This window comes from Lepidochelys kempii, chromosome 4 (genome assembly GCF_965140285.1).
Source record: "Lepidochelys kempii isolate rLepKem1 chromosome 4, rLepKem1.hap1, whole genome shotgun sequence".
Classification (NCBI taxonomy): Eukaryota; Metazoa; Chordata; order Testudines; family Cheloniidae; genus Lepidochelys; species Lepidochelys kempii.
The window spans coordinates 19,790,397-19,809,464 of NC_136383.1; the positions used below are offsets into that span (position 1 = coordinate 19,790,397).

Sequence of the window (19,068 nt, forward strand, 5' to 3'; positions counted from 1 at the left end):
GGCTCTGGGGCCAGATGCTCAGGTGGTCCCAGGGTGGCCATACCAGCCCCTGCTAGAGCAGCTCTGCAGCCAGCCGCTCTGGTAGCCTTGCAGTCAGCCACACTGGCTGCTGCTGGAGTGGCCCAGGGGCCAGCCTCACCGGCCACTGCTCAAGCGGCCCCAGGCAGCTACCCCTGGGGACTGCACGAGCAGCAGCCAGTGTGGCTGACCCTGGGGACCACCTGAGGAGTGGTCTCTGGGTGGCCAGTGTAGCGGCTGCCAGTGGTGGTCCCTAAGCAGCTGGAATTGCCGCTTCCCTAGGTGGCCCCTGGTAGTGGTGCCCGGTGCAGTCGCTGCCGGCGGCCCTAAGTGGTGGTCCCCAGGTGGCTGGTGCAGTTGCTGCTGGCAGCCCCCAGCGGCTGTTCCCAGGCAGCCGGAGTAGCCGCTTCCCCGGGTGGCCCCTGGCAGAGGTGCCCAGGTGGCCGGTGCAGCTGCTGCTGGCTGCTCCCAGCAACGGGTGCCGCAGCTGGCCCCAGCCTCCCCCATCAGCAGCCTCCCAGGGTGACCTCCCCTTCCATCAGAGGCCCCCCCCGCCCAGCTTTCTCCCCAACAGCAGCCCCTCCAGATGCCCCCACCCCAGCTCTGGCCCCGGCACCCCCCAGCAGCAACCCCATTAAGATTTAGTCAGGGATATTTTTAGTAAAAGTCATGGACAGGTCACGGGCCCGTGAATTTTCTTGTATTGCCTGTGACCTGTCCATGACTTTTACTAAAAATACCCGTGACTAAATCTTAGCCTTACCTATAGATTATCCTCATTCCATCAAGTTTCTGGGCTGCCTATTGTGTCACTATCCTCATTTAAAGCCAGACACTCTAGTTTTACCCTCTTAGTATTTAGACTTCTAGTAACCATCTTGAAAGAACAAAGATTAAAACCAGGGCCACTATCAAATAAAACAAGCAACAATGTATTGGTAGATGGGAAATTGTTACACATGAAAATGCAGTCTTAAAAAAAGTCCACTGACCACATTTGAACTGATTTCAGGTACTCTGGCCACCCCAGTAGATATCTTTCTTTTTTATCCTTTCACCCTTGTCGGATATTCTCTCCAGGTGAGTCATTTCTTTGTCGCTCCCCGGGGGGTTGTCTTTGTCCAGCATCTCTTCTTCTCCAGCTAGAGGTGGACTGAAACACTCCATCTAATTCCCTGACTCTCTGCCTCTGCCAGTTTGGATGCCAAAGTATCCCTGAGTGTGACTTCGCAAGTTTCTCTTGTATCCCCTGCAGCGTTATCCTTGAGAATGTCCTCGGTCTGCAGAACTTAACTCTGTCGCACGTGGTCTTCTGGCAATACGTTACCTAGCTGGCTCACCTGCTGACTATGGCTGGATCCTGCTGTGGCCCCTCTTAAACTTTGGAGATGGAAAATGCTATTTAAGCACTTAAGAGTCTGATATTTTTTGGAGTTGCTCAGCACCTGCAGTTCCTGCTAATGTCAGAGTTGTGGGTGCTCGCCGCCTCTGAAAATCAGGCTACTAGAGTTTTTCAGATACTTCAGCACCTTGTTGATGAGTTGCTTCTTTTGCTCCCATTGTCTCTAATGCAGACCGAGAATCCCCTTGCCATGTGAAGCTCTTACGGACTCAGAAGGTCGTCTACATCAGCTGTGGAGAGGAACATACAGCAGTCCTGACAAAGGTAAAGGCACCAATCCAGGAATTCCTTACTAGCTTCTTACTTCCTGGGTTTGCTTAGTTTAGCTTTCTGGGTGATAGAAGGAAAGAACTTTGTGGCTTTTAGCACCTCTCTTCTCTCTCCTGGCCCCAGCATGATTGTCTTTAAGTGTGAAATCTTGTTTTACTTTAAGATTCATCACCAAACCACCCTCCCTCTACTCTTCTGTAGTGGAGATGTTAACATTTGTTGGTTTGGATTTGGATTGAATTATTTTTTTTATATTCGCCCCCCACCCCCTGTACCTTGGCAAGACATCAAAAACACAGTGCATAACAATACAATTCGAACCTGAGCAAATCAGTGGCAGAGCTCACAAAAATACAGCAGCTCATTAGCAAATATCACAGCCTTCTGCCTCCGGTCTCCTCAAAGGGAGTGGACTCCAAAGTTATGGGGCAGCAAAGATGCTGATCCAGGAGTGGGGGAAGCTGTCTTAGTCATTTGTGCTATTTGACCATCTGAAAGTAGCTGGGATTGTTAACAGATGTGAAGGATCAGCGTGTGTGGCATAGAAGTACTTAGAGAGAGTTCCAGCAGTTGAGTTGACCATTTTAGTTTTTATAAATGCTTCCCTGGACATTGCACTGTCAGGAATTGTGAAAGCTGCCTTTTCATATACCTCCATACCTAGCACAGTCTCTCTTTAAGCTGGGGAATGGTTGTGAAACAAGACGGAGATATCGGCTACTGGGAAATGGCTCAGTAAATGGTGCATGGGCTGTCTGATTTGCTAACAGAGTGGAGGCGTGTTCACATTTGGTGCGGGTTCCTGTGGGCAGCTTGGCCACGATTCCATGAATGATGAGGTTAACCCCCGGAGGGTTCTGGAGCTGATGGGCACCGAAGTGTCCCAGATCGCTTGTGGCAGGTGAGTGCTTGTGTGGAATGGACAACTCCATCTTGTGGAGGATAGCCCAGATGACAGCCCTTGTATTTTTTCAGGTGCAGATAGAGGGGTTAGATAACTCTCTGCTTGTAGATCACACTTACAGGTCACTAGGTTATAGCCTCTTGTATGTCTGAATTTTAATGTTCTCTGTAAATGAGATTGTCTCTGATTTCAGCTGTTAATTATGCTATGGCCTAGTGCTGTGTAAGATCCCCCTATACAAAAAAAAATCCAACTGGATCCTAAAGTGTTATTACCATTATACGAGTCACTGGTGAGACCCCCATCTAGAATACTGTGTGTAACCCTGGTCTTCCATGTTTAATAAAGAGGAATTCAAACTGGAACCGGTGCAGAGAAGGGCTACTAGGATGATGAGAAGAACAGAGAACCTACCTTATGAGAGGAGACTTAAGGAGGTTGGCTTGTTTAGCCTAAAAACCAAGGCTGAGGGGGGATATGATTGCAGTTTATAAAAACATCAGGGGGGTAAACACCAGGAAAATAGAGGAGTTATTTAAGGGCCAATATTGGCAAAAGAACAAATGGATATAAACTGGCCATCAATATGTTTAGGCTTGGCATAGGATGAAGGTTTCTAGCCATCAGAAGAGTGAAGGTCTGGAACAGCCTTCCAAGGGGAGCAGTAGAGGCAAAAAACCTAACTGGCTTTAAGACTGAGCTTGATGAGTTTATGGAAGGAATGGTGAAATGAGATCACCTGCAGTGGCAGTGACCCATCCGCCAATGGCCAGAGATGGGACACTAGAAGGGGAGGGCTCTGAGTTACTACAGAGAATTCTTTCCCAGGTGTCTGGCTGGTGGGTCTTGCCCACATGCTCAGGATTTAACTGATCGCCATGTTTGGGGTCAGGAAGGAATTTTCGCCAGGTCAGATTGGCAGAGACCTTGTGGTTTTTCACCTTCCTCTGCAGCGTAGGGCATGGGTCACTTGCTGGTTTGAACCAGAGTACATGGTGAATTCTCTGTAACTTGAAGTCTTTAAATCAAGATTTGAGGACTTCAGTAGCTCAGCCAGAAATTATGGCCCTATTGAGGAGAGGGTTGGTGGGGTTGGGTGGCCTGCAATGTTCAGGTCGGACTAGATGATCACGATGGTCCCATCTGGCCTGAAAGTCTGAGTCTGTAGCTGCAGTCTCCTCACCCTAATTATTTCCAACCTCGCTCACAGCAAGAGAGTAAGTTAGTAATGCTACATTCTGTAGTAGCCTTGTGATGTGGACAGACCTTTGCAAATGACTAGGCCAACACCAGCAAACTCATTACATTTGAGGGATGAACCCAAGTGTGTTTAGGAGAAAGGTTGAGTGTGTTTTCACACTGTGCTATGCATAGAGCTCCAGTTGTGTCCCAACTGTCTTAGGTATCCACATCCCTCACGTTAGCATAGGGGATTCTGTCGCACTTTATCATGGCTGAATGCTCCTGTTTTGGTGCAAATCATCAATCTGCTGTTGATGTAAATGGAGCTGTGCTGATTTACTCCAGCTGAGGTGCTGGCCCATAGTTTTCCTGGCTAGTTTTTAGTCTGCTTTTGAAAAAAACATTATTTAAACTTGGCACAAACACTGTAACTGTCTTCATTGCAGACAGCACACTCTAGCCCTTGTGCCTTCTTCAGGACTGATCTATGCATTCGGCTGCGGAACAAAAGGCCAGCTGGGAACTGGACACATATGCAATGTTAAATGCCCATCTCCAGTAAAAGGTCACTGGGTGGCTCACAATGGGCAGCTCTCAGGTAGAGCTGGTAAGTGTTCTGTTTCTGTGTGTGATACGGAGTAGCATATCAAAGAGACAAGCACAGTGTGAAATGAGCTAAAGACATTTTGCATTTGACTTAGGCCTGGTCTACACTGAGGGGAGAGATCGAGCTAAGTTGCGCAACTTCAGCTACATGAATAACGTAGCTGAAGTCAACGTACTTAGATCTACTTACCGCGGTGTCTTCACTGCGGTAGGTTGACCGCTGACGCTCCCCCGTCGACTCCACCTACGCTTCTCGCTCCGCTGGAGTACTGGAGTCGACGGGAGAGCGCTCGGCAGTCGATTTATCGCATTTTCACTAGACGCGATAAATCGACCCCTGCTGGATCGATCGTTCCAGAGGTAAGTGTAGACATGCCCTTAGAGTGGAACTGCAAACAACAAAAAAACATAACTGGGAGGAGCCCTGGGAATTCTCATTTTCTGCCTGGCAGTGCTGAGCCCGAGACTGGGCCACTGGTCCAGTCTGAAATACTGATGAGTCGTTCAGTGGCTGACTGCTGGGAAACCATCCCATCATAATTAGGGAATGAGGACTTTTCTCTCCATAGACATCATACTGGCTTTCTTTATAATGATGTTACAAAATAATTGACAGCTTTTATTTTAAAATTCAAAAGTAGGTGTAGTTTTAGTTGGTAAAACATAGGGTGGGGATTGATCTTTATCATTGTAAGCCTGATCCAAAACTCACTGAAGTCAGTGGAAAGGTTCCCACTGATTTCAATGGCCTTTGGGTCAATCTCCTAGTTCATAAATTTGGCCAAGCGTGCTCCTCTGTTGGAACTAATCTCCTGTTCATCTGAATGGGGTGATGTCATCCAAATGGTCACAAGTGAACTTTGAAGTCAGCTCATAACATTTGAATCTGTACAAGAGCAGCTGGATGTAATTTCAGATTTGATTTCTAAAAATCAAGGTATAAAATCTTTTCCTAACTAAAATGGACCCTGCCCTCTCCCATCTCAGAATACTTACAAGGAGAGTTTATATTCCCCTCATTGCTAGCATTAAAGTAATACCAGGTTTTCTTTATCCCAATTAATATTTCTGGTTTTCAGCTGTTTGTATCAGGATTTTATTTAAATAGAGGCCATCAACTTGAAAATCACATTTCTGTCTGAAAACGACCTACTAAAGCTGCAAATAACATGTAGGATTACAAAAACTGAAAAAAGAAGTTAACACAGTTGTATTTTTTCCTCTGTTTTAAAGCTTAATTACTCTGTCCATTAAACAGCACTTTGTGTATAGTCAGTTTTACTGGTTTGCCTTGTATAGTCAGTTTTTGTAAATATTATAAATATTAGCAAGGGAGCAGAAAAAATATTAAACATTTTTTAAGGACTTTAAAAAATGAACCAATTAAAAAAATTTCAGGTCTCACTGTTTAAAGAGAGCCCTTTACTTGATAAATAGGAGATTCTCATAAATGTGAAAATCAAACAAAGTTTGAGACAGTAGTCACAGCTTTGGCTAAGACAACTAGTTATTAAATACCAATATCAGTCTTGTCAGAATTAGTTAGACAGTTCTAGCAAACAGGGCCAAACACCTTGGAATGCATACGTTGTGTCACTCATATGCTGATCCTGCACCATTCAGATCGGAGAGTTTTAATCATTGCCTTCAGTGGCAAAAGATACAAAAATATAGGCCCTGATCCTGCAATAGGCTCTGTGCAGGTGATAGGGACCACCTGTCTGATTCAAGTTGTAGGATCTGGGCCTATGTTCCTAAATAACCCCCCTCCCCCAGGTTGTTGGGATGGTCAATTGCATTTAATTGTGACTAATTGCAAATAGATGAGATTTGTAAAGAGTCTCTCTTGCCCTATTCTGCAGTCATGATGTTTCTTTTGTGATACGAAAGTGGAGTTTTTATGCCCCCTTCTATTTTAAAGGCCCAAGCCCTGAGCATCTGCTAACAAGGCGATGAATACTTTACGCTCCCATTGACCTCAGTCGGAGTTGAGGGTGCGGAGGGCCTTAGGCAATATAGGTCCATAGTTGAAAGAAGTAGGAAACTTGTGTTGATCAATCTGTAACACGATTGTATCTCTTTCTTCAATAGATGCCTTTAAATATCACATTGTTAAACACATCTTCTGTGGAGGAGACCGGACATTTGTACTTTGCTCCAAATCTGAGGTAAGCAAAGAATGCTTGCTCTTTTCTCTACAAGAGAGTGTGTGTAGGGGTGGGGAGAGTGTCTCTTCTTACTTTGCAAAAAGAAAAGGAGTACTTGTGGCACCTTAGAGACTAACCAATTTATTTGAGCATGAGCTTTCGTGAGCTACAGCTCACTTCATCCGATGAATGAATGTTCACTCCATCACTCTGTTGCCAGTGGCCCTGCGTTGTCACCTTCTGCTGCCACCTGCCACTGTGACCTCTGTGAGTTGGTCTCTTGAGGTTCCACCCAGCTCTCAGAGATTTCAGCTGAGCTCTCAGTGTGGGAACCTCGCTGCTAGTGCAGACTGGGCCGTGTCTTCCACAGGAACGCTGTCCCACAGCAGGTCTAAGCACTTAGACCTGATTCTCAGTGATTTCAGCTGTAGTGATCACTTAACAGAACAAAAGACTATCTATGGAGCCTAATCAGCTCTGTCTTTAAACAGTGGAGCGGGCTAGGTCAAATAGTACTTGTCACTCAGGCAGACCATCAAGCAAAACACCTGTCCCCCCCCCTCTCTCTATGCCCTCAATTAGCACAGGCTAAGTACAGTTCTACTGCCCTTTACTCATACAATAAAAATAACATTTCATTACTCTCCCCCCCCCCCCATTCAAGTGATTTATAACCCAGTCCCAGCCAAAATCTATCACTTGGGCAACACAGCTCTGTTGGCTGGATACCTAGGTAGATTAGGTATGAATGTAAATACAATCTGGTCGTGAAGCCTTTCCCTCCAGCCCCCAGCTCATCACTAGCTGTCAGGGAGAGCTCATTTAGACTTCGCTTACACATCATGGTCTGAAATTATTAGGTTGGCCAACATCACCGACATGAATGCATTGACATTGTCATAAAAAACAACAACTGCATAAGGAAGCTAGTCTGTGTTCATGCTTTTCAAATCTATTATACTTTTTCAGATACACGTATTTTATCATATACTTTATATGCTTTTAAAGTGTATATTAATGTTTCAGTTTCAATTCAAATTTCCAAACAATCACTAAATTGTCAACACTGCATGTAACTAGTTCATAAAACTGGGGCGGAAATTCGGGGGGGTGTAGGGAAATCCCTGCCTCTGAGGTCCCTTCCAACCCTGATATTCTATGATTAACAGCAGTGAAAACTCTAAAAGAGGGATATTTTTCAGTTGTAGAACAGGGGTCCCTGTTGTGTGGTTTCTGAGCATGATGATGATCTGCCAACATAAGCTCATGATGGAGTTTTGTGACCACTGAATTGAGAGATCTACAGTGGTGATAGGCAGGGGATAGGGAGGCGTTAGGTGACCTTTTTTCCCCCCTCATTTCCTCAGAGATGGGTGCCTTAAAGTGACAAGCATCCTTTGTGAGCTATATAAATCACATAGTCACTGTTATAAAACCAGCCCCTTGAGCCCACCCAATCTATACTTGTCAGTGGTGGCTTTGAAATGGCCTTTGGCACTGTGTAAGAAATCTAATTCTCAATTTTTTTTCTTTTACCTCTTTCCCTTTTTAATTTTGTTTGGGAGTATCTTCTCCTTCGGAGGTGGGGGAGAGATGCCTTTGGGATGGTAAACGATGTGACATCCCTAATATCAACCCACCCCAAAGAAATGTGTTATGTGTCTTCTCCTTAAATACTGAGATCTGTATCTTCTCACAGAATTCCTTGCCTGCTGACGATTTCCGGACCATAAATCAATTATGCTACACTTGTTTAATAAATGATGAAACTATAGCCGTTTGGAAACAAAAGCTGTTAGAACGGAACAACTCTAATTCGGTCAAGTAGGTGTTATTGTATAAGCCACCCTTTTTTTTTTTTTTTTTTTTTACAAGCTTTTCTTTAATTGTTTTGTTGGCATCTGTGCTTTAGAATTTAGCAGCATTTTCTAGTTTGGGTCTCGCTCATATCACAGGGAAAGGCCAGTAGGTGAGAATTCAGCTTTTCGGAAACTGTTCAGATGCAACCCTTTTAAAAAGGTACGTATTTAGGTACATTTCACTACTCATGGTCCACTCTGATTATTGCACAAAGTTTGCTTTGAAAGTGGTAGAGAAATCTAAGGGCCGAACACACACACACAAACTCTCTCTCTCTCTCTGTTTGAACTTCAGCACCAATTTACAATTTATATCAGGAATCCCAGGTCAGATCTTCCTAACAAAACCAGGAAGATGTGTCAGAGCTTTCTCAGACCCTAAGTGAAGGATGGGGGCATTGGATTCGAAAGAAATAATCTTTTAACACAAGAGTGGAGCTCACAGAAAGAAGCAAGGAATTTTCAACAGTCTGATTTAAAACATCCCTTCCCTCTCCAATGTGGGCGGCCTAGGGAAAGCATTGTCAGTGAAAGGAAGTAGTGCCAGCCCATCTCTGCCAAAAAACTTGTCATGGGACGTTGAGGAAGTCGCTTAACCCCTGTGCCCTGCAGTCTCCCCACTTATAATACAGGGGTGGTTATGGTAATACTTTTGCATGCAAGGGATAGAAGGGAGACCACTCGACTTGTTGGTACAAGAGCAAATGAGATCTGCAGAAGTGTAGCATGACATCTGTTCAGACTAGCACCCCTCTTTCCTTTTGTCTTCCCCCTCCAAGCAGTGAAGTTGTGCAGATCTTGTCGTCGTCTGCCTGTTGGAATGGAAGCTTCCTGGAGAAGAAGTAAGTAGCCAAATGGGGTCAAGAATCATGACTTTCTTGTGCTTGCTGTCCTGTAGAGACAAGATGGGAGTCACCTACTTTATTCACTGCTGCAGTGGGCCGTGAGACAAAAGAACTTGTGATCAGGCAGAGAGTGATGGGATGGAGAGGGATGACTGGATAGATGTAGTGAAGAGGTTTAGGGGCAGATTCGTGACTTGCTGGTAAAGGAAGATGAATTGCTTAAAAAAAAGACTTGTGAGTTTGTTGTTAGTCAGTGTGTCTGTTTCTATTGAGGGATCAGAGTGAAGCTCACCAGACTTGAATTGCTTTATTAAATGTTGCTTAAACGACTTAAAGACATTGGGGTGGCCCTGTGGGTAGTTATGATTATTTTTTTATCTGAGGAAATAGTCATCAAAACAATATACTCTAAAGGAGAGAGTTGGAGTATTTGGGTAAAGTGAAGTGAAAATGACAGTAGGTATATGAGCTGGATGAGACTGCCATTTACAGTGCAATAACACAGAGAAGGTTTGGGGATGATAGCAAACTAGGCCCAAGCTCACAACATGTCACTATTGGGAAATACGTGCTCTTGCGGTGGAACTGCTTGAGTACAGGTGCGGCCCGAGGCAGTAATTCCAATTTGGTGATGTCATCCTTGGAAAGTTTTGAGCTGCTTGTTTTTACCCAAGTGACCTATAGAAAGTGAGATAATTCGAAGGAAGGTGACCAAGATGGGTAAAGGATTAGAGAGCGTGACCAGTGGGAGGAGGCTACAGGAAGTGAATATGCACAGCTCAGTGGAAAGACCAGGGTGGGTTGGGAAGGGTTTGGGTTGTGACTACTGAGTCTAAAAATTGTTGGGAGGTGATAGAATAAAATGAGGTTGAGGAGTTTTTTTATGGGGACCTGATGAGTCATGGCCTGCAATTAGGTGAAGGAAGACTTGTTAAACTGGGCAGACTTTTCCAAGAGCAGCTCAGACAGGAAAGAAAAACACCATTTGTTCTTCCCATCTTCCAGTGGTGTGAAGCCTTCAGCTCAGACCCTCTGAGAAGGCAACACACAGTCATTTCAGGGGTATTTGGGTGTAAATTCAGTTTTTATTTAAAATATTCTATTTTTTTTTAACTTTAAATGCTTCTATTTACTAACCCTAGAACCTCATTTGAATGGGGAAGATAAGCGGGGTGCAGGTGAGAGCATCTAGCATTGTTCAGGCCTAAGGCTGGCTAGTTCCCACAGTGCTCTGGGGAAATACTTGGTGCTGGTGCTTGGGATCTGTGGAGTTGTGGAAATTGCCTTTTAACTGCCATCTGCAAGTTGTACAGGCTTTTTTACCTGCGTAGAGTTGTGCTGTAGGCATCTGATACAAACCGTTAAACCTGTGCCAGATGCAGGGTCAGATCACTTACTAAGTGCATTGCATGAAGCTCCAGGGCCTAGTCAAACGGTTAGACTGCTTGTCCTCTGCAAGCTTGACGTCTGTCTCTTCAACTTCGGCAATTCCAAGTGAGATGCAGCCTTTTGCATTCAAAGATGTCTGTCAGGCTGAAAAAGAAAAGGATTTGTGGCTTGATCCAACACCAGCTGAAGGCCATGGAAAGACTCCTCTTAACTGTATTGGGGGTTAGATTGGGTCCATGATTAGTTGGAGGGCTAGAAGATTTTAGGGTGAGGTGGTCAGAGGAGGGTAAGAGAGTTAGCCCATTGGAATTGGGGGTTTAGCTCGCTTAGGCTACTTTGAAAAGCCCAGCCTCATCTCCTTTGAAAACCATTCCATGTTCTACTGTGTGGCCCTAATCACAGTCAACATCTTTGTCTGCCCTCTCCTGAAAAAAAACAAAACAAAAAAAACCTTGAGTACCCAGGGGAAAATCAAAGGGACTCTTGCCACATTTAGCAGGACTGCCGTTTTGCAAGCTTAGGTCCCAGTCCAGCAGCTGGATCTGTGTGGGCAGACCCTTTGGACTGTGTGCAATCCCACTAACATCAGTGGACTCAGTGCAGGGCTCTGGTTCCCAAATTAGGACCCATAGGGAGTATAATAAAAGGAATAGTCTATTTTGCACTATTGTATTTAGCCAAAGATTCCAGGTTTTCTAAGTCTTGTTATCTCTCCGTCTATAGACCCATTCCCCATTGGTGCACTTTGCCTGTGTATCTTGTATCTTTCCTATACTCATGTCTGTCTGGGGCTTGTTTTTTGTTTTAGAATCGATGAACATTTTAAAACCAGCCCCAAAATCCCTGGAATTGACCTGAATTCCACCAGAGTGCTGTTTGAGAAGCTAATGAACTCTCAGCATTCCATCCTGCTAGACCAGGTATAAAGGTGTTGTATAAGTATTTTAAAAATAACTGTTTTTCATAGTGTTGTCAGAGGGGTTTTTTGTGTGTGTGTGTGTGTGCATGTGCGTGTGAATTTTTAAAATGTTAAGCAGTTTTTATTGAAAGCTACAGGGGCTAGATCCTAAACTAGCGTAAATCAGCATAGCTCTAATAATCTCAATGGAGCTACACTGATTTTCGCCAGGTGACAATCTGGCCCTGTACTTGTTTTTAAAAAGTGTTTGCAATTAAGTGCGTGTGCAATATGCAGAGTAGATGCTTGCTAATCCCCTCCACCTGTAAATTCAGCTCTCTGTGAATGTCTTAGGAAAGATTTAATAATAGAGTGCTGTAACTAGGACTTCACAAAACGTTTACGAGGACACTATGAAATGTCACATAGAAATTAAACTGCGCAAGTACATCTTGTGATGCAGAATTTTAGTTTTGCATGCATCTGTATTTGGCTACTCATTGCTTTACAAAATTCAGTCTATCACAGTGGGTCTCTGCCATTAATGCAAAGTAGGACCTTCAGCTGGTGCGGTGACGTCCGTGGACCTAAATTGCTTTACACCAAGTGAGGATCTGGCCCATAGTCTTTTAAATAACTACTGAAGATGCTCTGGTGAGAAATATTAACGTTTTTCTATAACTCTGTCAGACTTTCAGGAGTTGTAAAGTAACTGCACTTCTTAGAGGTCTCTTCTACCACTGATGTTAATGGGAGATGGAGTTGTATGTGCTTGCGGAGGAAATGAGACCCCTTTAGATACAAGTATATGGTTTACACCAGTGACTCCATTGACTTTTGCGCAGCTATTCCTGATTTACAGTGGTGTAAGCAAGAGGCAATATACTCTCTAGTGCAGCATTAGTTAATGACGGATGGATTTGTTTCCTAAGACCTTTAGGAGATATGGTCCTTTTTAAAGCCCCCTGAAATACATTTGTGTCACTTATGGACACAGATGTTTACCACTCTTCTAGCTATTATCATGATGATAGAGTGAAAGCGCTGCTGGAATTTTCATTATAACCTATTTTCTGGGCTTTATAAATGGCCTGTTTAAAAGAGAGATTTTTTTTCTCTGAGTGAAATTTAATAGCGATGCATGTTAATTAAAAATTGAAAAATAGCTTTTAGAATTAACGGAATAATAGATCTTAATATGCCTGAAGTATTTAAAGCCGTCTTAAGTTAGCCAGTTGCCCTGTTAGATTTTTGTCATCTTGCACCTCAGTCTCAACCTGCTTTTTTAGTCCTCGGTTTCCCCAGAGCAGAGACCACCTAAGTGTACTGAATTGTATAGTAATGTTGTGGGTAACATGACTCATAGTATCCTTGTTGCATGCAGAGTGGATCCCATTTACAATGGATTCCAGTATAATGAAACTCCATTTGTTATAGGCAGCCCAGGTCCCGGTACCTGTAGTTAAGGCTGCCCTATACTTCCAGTTATAAGACCTTGCTTTCAGCTGCTTGTAACATTGCTAAATTTAAACCTCAAGCTGAAATTTTCCAGGCTGGCTGTCCACTTCAGGCTGACTTCTCTGAGAACGTTTCAGCTAGAATTGCTCGTCCGTTTCTCAGAATGTGTTTAGAAGAAAATACAGTGTTTTGGCCATGTTAAAAAAAAATTCTTGCAACCGTTCCATTGAGATGCTTTGGTGCCTCAATGCTTTAAAGCAAGGACTTGATATTTGGCAAGGGAGTTGACTGGGTGTCAGAGATGAGCCCTCTGCCCTCCCTGTGAAAATCTACCCAATTTATAAACCCCTGAAAAAAAAATCTGAGTTTGCACATGCTCAATAAAGACTTGTTAGAATTTGGCAGCTAAATTCTCTGAAGGTTCCATCTGCACTGAGTATGTTCTCACAGCTCCTACTTGCCAACCAGACTGCACCATCCCCAAGGAGTGACTGACCATGCTGTGAACCGACTCAAAATGCAGAGGGTTAAGGAATGGGGAAAGGAGGTGCAGGGCAGAGGGACCGGAGCAGAAGACGGTGGAGGGGAGGCAGTAGCAACAAGTGGGGGAAGAGGGGCATTTCCTAACTAGAGTGCTTGACTCTGCAACCTTAATGTTCTTTTAATGTATTTTTGGATACAGTAGGTAAATGGAATGACAGTTCTCCATTATTGCATTACGCTGCAGCCTCTAGGTTTCTGTACAGTGATCCTATAGTCTTTGTATGGGTTAAAAATGAATGCACTTTAAGAGGATACTGCTGTACGCACCTATCTACTCACCACCTATCAAATACTGTATTTCAACAGCGCCAAATATAGGAGGGTTTTTTGGAAAGGGGAGTGTGACATTGCTCATGTAAACCCCCAAAACTATAATAATAAAGTGTAACAAAAGATGATTAGAAAGAATAGAAACTCAGGTCTGCAATAAGGATTTTTAGTATCAGTGTCAGATTTAAGTGTACAAAAGCTTAAACAATGGATTAAATTACTGTCACTTTACCTTTTTCCTCCTGCTGCCCTTCACTCCCAGAGTCCACCCTGCAGGGAGAGAGAACAGATGGGAATGTCAGCCTGGATTTTCAGCCTTCACAAAGTACTTCCTTGCTTTAGTGGGTTATTTTCAGACCCTTAATCGTACTGACACATAGCAGAGTACAAAAGAGCTGGTAATGAGATAAATGTGCCAGATATTGTGAGCACATGTGATGCGCACAGCATGGTCTTAGGTGAGCACTGAGCCAGCCTTTTATCGTTCTTCAATTTTTAAACTAAGAGAGAGGGAAAGCCAATTGCTGCAGAGGAGCATGTGGTTCAGGCAGAGACTTCTCTCAGAGGAGAGTCTATTGATAGAGATTCTCTAGGTTTTAGTCAGGAGTAGATGATGGAAAAGGAGAAAGCATGAGCCAGATCAGACAAGAAACATTCACATAAAAAAGAATCTGACACATCAGAAAAGGGCAGACAGATAAACAGCGACAAGGTTTTAAAGTGCTTGTACACAAATGTTAGAAGTCTAAATAATAAGATGGGTGAATTAGAGTGCCTTGTGTTAAAGGAGGATATTGATATAATAGGCATCACAGAAACTTGGTGGAGTGAGGACAGTCAATGGGACACAATCATTCTGGGGTACAAAATATATCAGAAGGACAGAACAGGTCGTGCGGCTGGGGGAGTGGCACTATATGTGAAAGAAACTGTAGAATCAAATGAAATAAAAATCTTAAATGAATCCACATGTTCCATAGAATCTTTATGGATAGTTAATTCCATGCTCTAATAAGAATATAACAGTAGGGATCTATTATCGACCACCTGACCAGGACAGTGATAGTGACAATTAAATGCTAAGGGAGATGAGAGAGGCTATCAAAATAAAGAACTCAATAATAGTGGGGGATTTCAGTTATCCCCAGATTGTTTGGGTACATGTCACCTCAGGACGAAATGCAGAGACAAAATTTCTCGATACTTTAAATGCCTGCTTCTTGGAGCAGCTGGTACAGGAACCCACAAGGGGAGAGGCAACTCTCGATCTAGTCCTGAGTGGAGCGCAGGATCTGGTCCAAGAGGTAACTATAACAGGACCGCTTGGAAATAGTGACCGTAATATAATAACATTTAATGTTCCTGTGGTGGGAAGAACACCTCAACAGCCCAACGCTGTGACATTTAATTTCAGAGAGGGGAACTATGCAAAAATGAGGAAGTTAGTTAAACAGAAATTAAAAGGTACAGTGACGAGAGTGAAATCCTTGCAAGCTACATGGACACTTTTCAAAGACACCATAATAGAGGCTCAAGTTAAATGTATACCCCAAATTAAAAAACACAGTAAAAGAACTAAAAAAGAGCCACCATGGCTTAACAACCATGTAAAAGAAACAGTGAGAGATAAAAAGTCATCTTTTAAAAACTGGAAGTCAGATCCTAGTGAGGTAAATAGAAAGGAGCATAAACACAGCCAAATTAAATGTAAAAATGTAATAAGAAAAGCCAAAAAGGAGTTTGAAGAACAGCTAGCCAAAAACTCAGAAGGTAATAACAAAATGTTTTTTAAGTACATCAGAAGCAGGAAGCCTGCTAAACAACCAGTGGGGCCCCTGGACGATTGAGATACAAAAGGAGCACTTAAAGACGATAAAGTCATTGTGGAGAAACTAAGTGAATTCTTTGTTTCAGACTTTATGGCTGAGGATGTTAGGGAGATTCCCAAACCTGAGCCGTCTTTTGTAGGTGACAAATCTGAGGAATAGTCACAGATTGAAGTGTCACTAGAGGAGGTTTTGGAATTAATTGAGAAACTTAACAGTAACAAATCACGGGGACCAGATGGCATTCACCCAAGAGTTCTGAAAGAACTCAAAAGTGAAATTGTGGAACTATTAACTATGGTTTGTAACCTGTCCTTTAAATCAGCTTCTGTACCCAGTGACTGGAAGACAGCTAATGTAACACCAATATTTTAAAAGGGCTCTAGAGGTGATCCCGGCAATTACAGACCGGTAAGTCTAACGTCAGTACCGGGCAAATTAGTTGAAACAATAGAAAAGAATAAAATTGTCAGATACATGGAAGAACATAAAAGTCAACATGGTTTCAGTAAAGGGAAATCATGTCTTACTAATCTATCAACAAACATGTGGACAAGGGGGATCCAGTGGCCATAGTGTACTTAGATTTCCAGAAAGCCTTTGACAAGGTCCTTCACCAAAGGCTCTTATGTAAATTAAGTTGTCATGGGATAAGAGGGAAGATCGTTTCGTGGACTGAGAACTGGTTAAAAGCCAGGGAACAAAGGGTAGGAATAAATGGTAAATTTTCAGAACGGAGAGAGGTAACTAGTGGTGTTCTCCAAGCGTCAGTCCTAGGACCAGTCCTATTCAACTTATTCATAAATGATCTGGAGAAAGGAGTAAACAGTGAGGTGGCAAAGTTTGCAGACGATACTAAACTGCTCAAGATAGTTAAGACCAAAGCAGACTGTGAAGAACTTCAAAAAGATCTCAGAAAACTAAGTGATAGGGCAACAAAATGGCAAATGAAATTTAATTGTGGATAAATGTAAAGTAATGCATATTGGAGAAAATAACCCCAACTATACACACAATATGATGGGCGCTAATTTAGCTACAACTAATCAGGAGAAAGATCTTGGAGTCATCGTGGATAGTTCTCTGAAGACATCCACGCAGTGTGCAGTGGCAGTCAAAAAAGCAAACGGGATGTTAGGAATCATTAAAAAAGGGATAGAGAATAAGACGGAGAATATTTTATTGCCCTTATATAAATCCATGGTATGCCCACATCTTGAATACTGCATACAGATGTGGTCCCCTCATCTCAAAAAAGATATAGTGGAATTAGAAAAGGTTCAGAAAAGGGCAACTAAAGTGATTAGGGGTTTGGAAGGGGTCCCATATGAGGAGAGATTAAAGAGGCTAGGACTTTTCAGCTTAGAAAAGAGGAGACTAAGGGGGGATATGAGAGAGAGATCTAAAATCTTGAGTGGTGTGAAGAAAGTGAATAAGGAAAAGTTATTTACTTGTTCCCATAATATAAGAACTAGAGGCCACCAAATGAAATTAATGGGCAGCAGATTTAAGACAAATAAAAGGAAGTTCTTCTTCACACAGCGCAGTCTACCTGTACAACTCTTTGCCTGAGGAGGTTGTGAAGGCTAGGACCATAACAGGGTTTAAAAGAGAACTGGATAAATTCATGGAGATTAAGTCCATTAATGGCTATTAGCCAGGATGGGTAAGGAATGCTGTCCCCAGCCTCTGTTTGTCAGAGGGTGGAGTTGGATGGCAGGAGAGAGATCACTAGATCATTACCTGTTAGGTTCACTCCCTCTGGGGCGCCTGGCATTGGCCACTGTCGGTAGAGAGGATACTGGGCTGGATGGACCTTTGGTCTGACCCAGTATGGCCATTCTTAAGTTCTTATGTTCAGGGATGTATGCTGAGTCACCTTCTCTTGTCCTTTTTTCCCTCCAGATCTTAAAGAGCTTTGAAAGCTTTTTGATTCCCCAGCTGTCCAGCTCCCCACCAGACGTTGAGGCAATGAGAATCTACCTGATTCTCCCTGAATTCCCCCTGTTTCAAGACTCGAAGCATTACATAACATTAACACTTCCTCTCGCGATGGCCATTCTGCGACTGGATACCAACCCCAGCAAAGTATTAGGTAAGGGATGAGCGCCATAGGGGTGCATCTTGTTCTGTGTCATGCCTTTAACACCAGTCTGGGGCACTAGGGGGAGATCATTCACAAAACATAGACTTGGGACTTTCAAAAGCACTCCCTGTTGGCTAAACTCTTCTGCTGTTAAGCTACTGCTGGCTTCAGTGATAGCAGAGTTAAGCTGGTACTGAGTGTCACTCACGGTGCTCTGTTGATGGCTGGTTTGAGGTTCAAATACTTGACTCTTCCTCTCTTTGTTCATCGAGATGTTAGTACCAGCTGTGCCTCATCCATGAATCAATCTCTATAGAAATCCTAGTTTTTTGTGTTTGTGACTGTCTAGAACTGTACAGGGTGCTTATACCCCTCCCTTCCAGCCTCTATTTTTTTAAATACTAAAACCTCCAAGTGGTAAATCACCAGATAGTGGCTTGTTCCTAATGCTTGAAATTAGTGGTTGAATTCTAAATGCTATTTTGTTTTTCACAAAATTTAAAGGCAGACTGGTTCTAGGGGTCGTGGTCCGGTATTGAGAGCAGAGCAGTGCTAGAAGCTAACAGGCAGTGTCCCAGCAGAGCCTGGGCTGGGGGTATTGCCTTTGGCTAGAGAAGATCTCCCCCTCTAAATAGGTGGTGTGGGCCGACCTTAAACACTTATGGGATTTTCATGGGGTGTGGGGAGAGGGAGGGAAAAGCCCGCAGGCAGATGGATTGAGAGGGGCCAGGCATAGGAATGGAGTGATGCAGAGGGGTGAGCATTTCTCCTTCATTTAAGAAGGCATGTTGAGTTCTCAGCAAGGTAACGGAATCCTGCAAAAAATCGATGTGGGCTCAACCACTGCTGGGAACAGGGGGACTACTGACGAGCTAATTGGTTGTTGCTAAGAAGGGAAAGAGGGGTGGAGGAAAGGGAAGAGCCTAGGGATCCCCTGAGTCGTCCTGGGTTCAAACTGCTGCTCAGGGCTAACTCCTGTCTTCTGCCTGTAAGCCTCTTGAGAGGGAACTGGAATCTAGATCACTGTGTGTCATTGCGTGGGGGTAGGAGTGTATTGTTTAAGGATGGAAATGGCACATGGGAGTTTCCCAGTAACCAATGACTGACTTGTGGGTGTAATGCTTATGCTGTATCCTAGGAGAAGAGGGTTTGGACAGGTTGTGGAACAGCCACTCTGTGGTCTAGTACAGTCTCTGGAATCGGGTTAGCTTGTTGGCAGTCACTGGACTATTGGGCCATGGTTGTCACTTGCTCTACAGGATACAGGACATGTGACTAACGAATAGGAATACAAATTATGGCCAAGGAGGTGTGTGGAAATTTCCCCCAACTCCACTGCTGAAAGGAGTCCTTGCTTACAACCTT

At 43.6% G+C, this 19,068-nt stretch overlaps 1 protein-coding gene across 5 annotated transcripts in view; it reads left to right on the forward strand.

Moving 5' to 3' along the window:
• Positions 1-19,068, forward strand: part of HERC3 (HECT and RLD domain containing E3 ubiquitin protein ligase 3) — a 112,782-nt gene that overhangs the window by 50,070 nt on the left and 43,644 nt on the right. For 3 of the 5 annotated variants that reach the window (XM_073340669.2, XM_073340670.2, XM_073340671.1), the window contains exons 6-13: positions 1,593-1,684; positions 2,461-2,591; positions 4,223-4,383; positions 6,474-6,550; positions 8,229-8,353; positions 9,168-9,230; positions 11,431-11,542; positions 17,523-17,712. In XM_073340669.2, the coding sequence (XP_073196770.1) occupies positions 1,593-1,684; positions 2,461-2,591; positions 4,223-4,383; positions 6,474-6,550; positions 8,229-8,353; positions 9,168-9,230; positions 11,431-11,542; positions 17,523-17,712 (951 nt within the window). The other 2 variants (XM_073340668.1, XM_073340672.1) reach the window with 2 other exon arrangements.